Here is a 3870-nt window from a genome sequence, read left to right as displayed (position 1 = left end):
ATATAAGATAAATATACATAATTATAGAAAAACATCACTTTCCATATAAACATTTTAATTTTTGAAAGGCTATAAAGGTAGAGGAAGACCAAAAAAGTATGGAATGACTGTGTGAAAGAGTATATGCGTAGGAAGAGAGTAGATTCGGAGATGACAGCTGATAGAGATGTATAGAGGAGTAGTACATACTGTGCCGACCCTTAATAGGGATAAGGGTAGGTTGATGATGATAAACATTTGAATTTTTGCACTGATATATCCCTGTAATGTCTTTACTAAAAATAATTTGCACTTCACTTTGAAGATTTGCCGACATTTTTATAATATACTTATACTTTTGTAAACAACATTTACGCGAGAACAATTCTGCGAATTATTCACAAAAGTGTTTGACAAAAAAAAATTATCGTCTTTCATTGACCTCTATTGTGATCACCTTTAAACTTATTCAATTGTTTAGGTCAATAACAATTGAAAGCGTAGACAAAAAAATGGAATGTAAAAGATTAGTGGAACGTAACTTTGTGTTAAAATGAAACAATATTTTAACTTTCTACGAATGCTGAAAATAGAAAGAAAACAGGCTAAAGTTCATAAATATTTAGAACTAGTTGAAACAGATACACGTAACTAGTTTACATACTATGTTAAATAAATTTATATTATTCAGGTTTTACTTTCATAGAAACAAAATGAAAACATTGGTTTTTTTATTAATAATGTAAAGCTATAGTAGGTTAGTTATATCTATCACGACAAATTACAAAGAGAGTCCGGACAAAGGCATTAAATTCAGTATAAAGAGTTGCCTACGAGACGCAATTACTAAAGCAATCTGCTCACCTAATAGCTTCACTGGGGGACTCTCTGTCACCAAAAATTTGCATGGCATTAACCGAGCACAGTACTAAAGCGAGACAACACTTAAATTACCACTTCGAGAGGGTTCCAATTGTAAGTCGAGGTTCGGAACGGTAGAACCTTGTTATAGTTAGCAGAGGGGTGGTTAAGTCGATTTGCGATTGTTACAGATCGATACCGAAGGCCGAGCAGCGGAAGCCCCGCCCCGTGGGCGGCGCCCGGCCTCTTCGGGAGCCGACACAAGCGCCGACCGGCGCGGTGCCTTTGATGTCCTCCCTCCGCGCCACGCGCCTGCGCGGGCCCTGATAGCGAACGCACACAGGCTCATAACGCTCCGCGCGCTCACCTCGACCGGTTGTCAGTTCACAAACTGGTTTGGCGGTGACGATAGGCACAGTGTTGATATACCAAAGTGCAGAGTTCGGTGTTGTTGTGTGCAGTTCCGATGGATTGTTCCGTTCTGGATATGGAAGACAAACCTTACAGTGTTGATAGTTCTGACGATATTAATATCGAAGAAGAAGAAGACGAGCATATTGAAATAAATCACAGTAAGTATCAAAATTCTTTCTTTTTCATGTTTGTTTGTTTGTATCGATAAAAAAATGTTTTAATTTACTTAAATGAGACTAGCGTTAAATTATTGAGCTATTAAACAGTGCTTTAAGACTATTATATTTATTTATTGTAGAATTTAAAAAAAAAAACTTAGTAGCATGTAAGTTCTACCGGACTATGTTCTATATCTGTGTCAAATTTCATGGAGATGCGTTAAGCCGTTTTGGAGATACAAACATCTAAACTTTCGCATTTATAATACAAACAAAAAGTAGGATTTAATATTTTTTTAGTTTCAACTTGATCTGTATTTCGTTATGCTTATATTGTATGTTTTTGCAGGCTATCCAGCTGACTTCCCGCTGGAGGCGCTGGTGAAGCTGGAGCGGCCGTCGCCGCCGCTGCCGACGCCGCCGCGTACGCCCACCGACGACACACCGCCCGCCGTCGTTATATCGCGACACCAACCAGCTTGGCCACCGGCATACGCAACCTACCCGCGCCCCGCGACCACCATGCAGACCCAGTACCCTTACGACAAAGCGCCGCAGCCTTACTCCCATCCGATGTCAGCATACATGCAAGCTCAAGTCGCCACCTTACCACCTACAGCCCCCTACCATGCTATGCTCGTCAACCAATGGATCAGAAATGCAGCCTTGTACCATCACACGCTAAGATACCCAGGAGCGATGGCGCACAGGCTACCAGGAAGAAATCCACCACCAATGCGAGCGCCAGGCGTGCCCGGCGCGAGGCCTAAGAAGCAATTTATCTGCAAATACTGCAATCGGCAGTTCACCAAATCCTACAATCTACTGATTCATGAGAGGACCCACACGGACGAGAGACCTTATTCGTGCGATATCTGCGGAAAAGCTTTCAGAAGACAGGACCATTTACGAGACCATAGGTGAGTTCAAGTTACTAAGGCATTTTTATAGTCCATTATTATTGTTGATAAGTCTTAATAATATCAAGTAAATTTATGATCTAATTCGTCTCTGTTAAGTAAATAGCTATCACATACTATAAATTTGCTAAATTATTGGATTTTTCGGACTTTTGATGTTAGTAATTTGAGTAATTTATCAATTTCTTAATGACCTACAAGCATTGATAAATTAACATTTGCACATTTAAATTGTAATCACCAATCTCTCTAATACTAAGTGGGTTAAAGGCTTATTTCACTAAGGCTTTGTTGGTAAAAGTATATAAAAAAACAAAAGTGTAAAAGTTTTTGTGAGGTCGCGTCGGCGCAGCGCACGCGCTTCGACCGGTTATGTTGGTTACGATCGTCGTATCTATCTCGCTCCGTCTTCGAACAAATTACACCTTATATTTCTTCGCTTTTACGAGACACACTCATTTTTTTTCCTTTCAAATTATACCCACTGCCTAATGCGCTTAATGTGGAAATGCCTTAATTCCATTCGAAACACGTATAACTTCAAATCCATTAAAGTCGACTTATTTGGTTTCGTTAACTTTATTTGTACACAATTTCGACATTATATTTATTTTTATTTTTTCATCTTTCCAGGTATATTCATTCAAAAGAGAAGCCATTTAAATGTACAGAATGTGGAAAAGGTTTCTGTCAATCGAGGACATTAGCGGTTCATAAGATTCTTCACATGGAAGAGTCTCCCCACAAATGCCCAGTTTGCAGCAAAAGTTTCAACCAAAGATCTAACCTGAAGACTCATCTGTTAACACACAGTGATGCAAACAAACATCACTTGGAGCACCTCGAGGGTTGTCAAGAAGTATCATCAACGAGTCAAGTTGCTGAGAGTCCACTCCTTGACCTTTCACATAAACCATCATCACCTCCAGTACAAGTATTCCAAGCACATCCTTCACCATCAAATTCACAATCACCCACAGAACCTCCTAAAAGACCATTAGGTTTTTCAATAGAAGATATCATGAAACGTTAAATATAATGTTAGGTAATACATAAACTTTGTAGAAAGTGATTTTATCATATAGATAACTGGTTTAAAGTTCGATGTAAATGGACGTCAATGAACTTTTGTTATCGAATATCACAAGATGTGAAAACAGCAAAGAAATAGAGGCATTCTGTTACTGTAACTTTTAATATAATATAGCCAAAGAATTTCTCTAAACTATTAATTAATAATTTCATTCTTATGTAAAATATCTCTTGAAATTTCAATTGTTTTCAATTACTTGTTCATCAATTCGAAAGTACACTTCACTTAGTTAATAATAACTTGATCTTTCAACTATAAAAGACTGAAATTATTGTTTGTTGTTGTTATGTTTCTTAGAGATTTATTTATTGTGATAGTAACTCAAATAGGCCTAACTATAGTTACCAAAAAGTATTATATAAGTTATAAGTTCCATTCCAAAATTCCTGGCTATGTCGATCTAATTAGTAGAATTTTGATGTACCTTTAAAATTTAAGTTATAGT

The 3870-nt window shown here is 37.6% G+C and overlaps 1 protein-coding gene across 1 annotated transcript; it reads left to right on the top strand.

Annotated features, from left to right (window-relative positions):
• Positions 1-1196: 1196 nt before the first annotated feature.
• odd (odd skipped) lies at positions 1197-3552 on the top strand. The gene is made up of 3 exons (XM_013324570.1): positions 1197-1412; positions 1762-2332; positions 2966-3552. The coding sequence occupies exons 1-3, from the start codon at positions 1307-1309 to the stop codon at positions 3363-3365; spliced, it is 1077 nt and encodes a 358-aa protein (XP_013180024.1). The 5' UTR covers positions 1197-1306; the 3' UTR covers positions 3366-3552.
• Positions 3553-3870: the final 318 nt, after the last annotated feature.

Source organism: Papilio xuthus, unplaced genomic scaffold, assembly GCF_000836235.2.
Source record: "Papilio xuthus unplaced genomic scaffold, Pxut_1.1 DF824992.1, whole genome shotgun sequence".
Classification (NCBI taxonomy): domain Eukaryota; kingdom Metazoa; phylum Arthropoda; class Insecta; order Lepidoptera; family Papilionidae; genus Papilio; species Papilio xuthus.
This window is presented reverse-complemented; position numbering and strand designations above follow the sequence as displayed.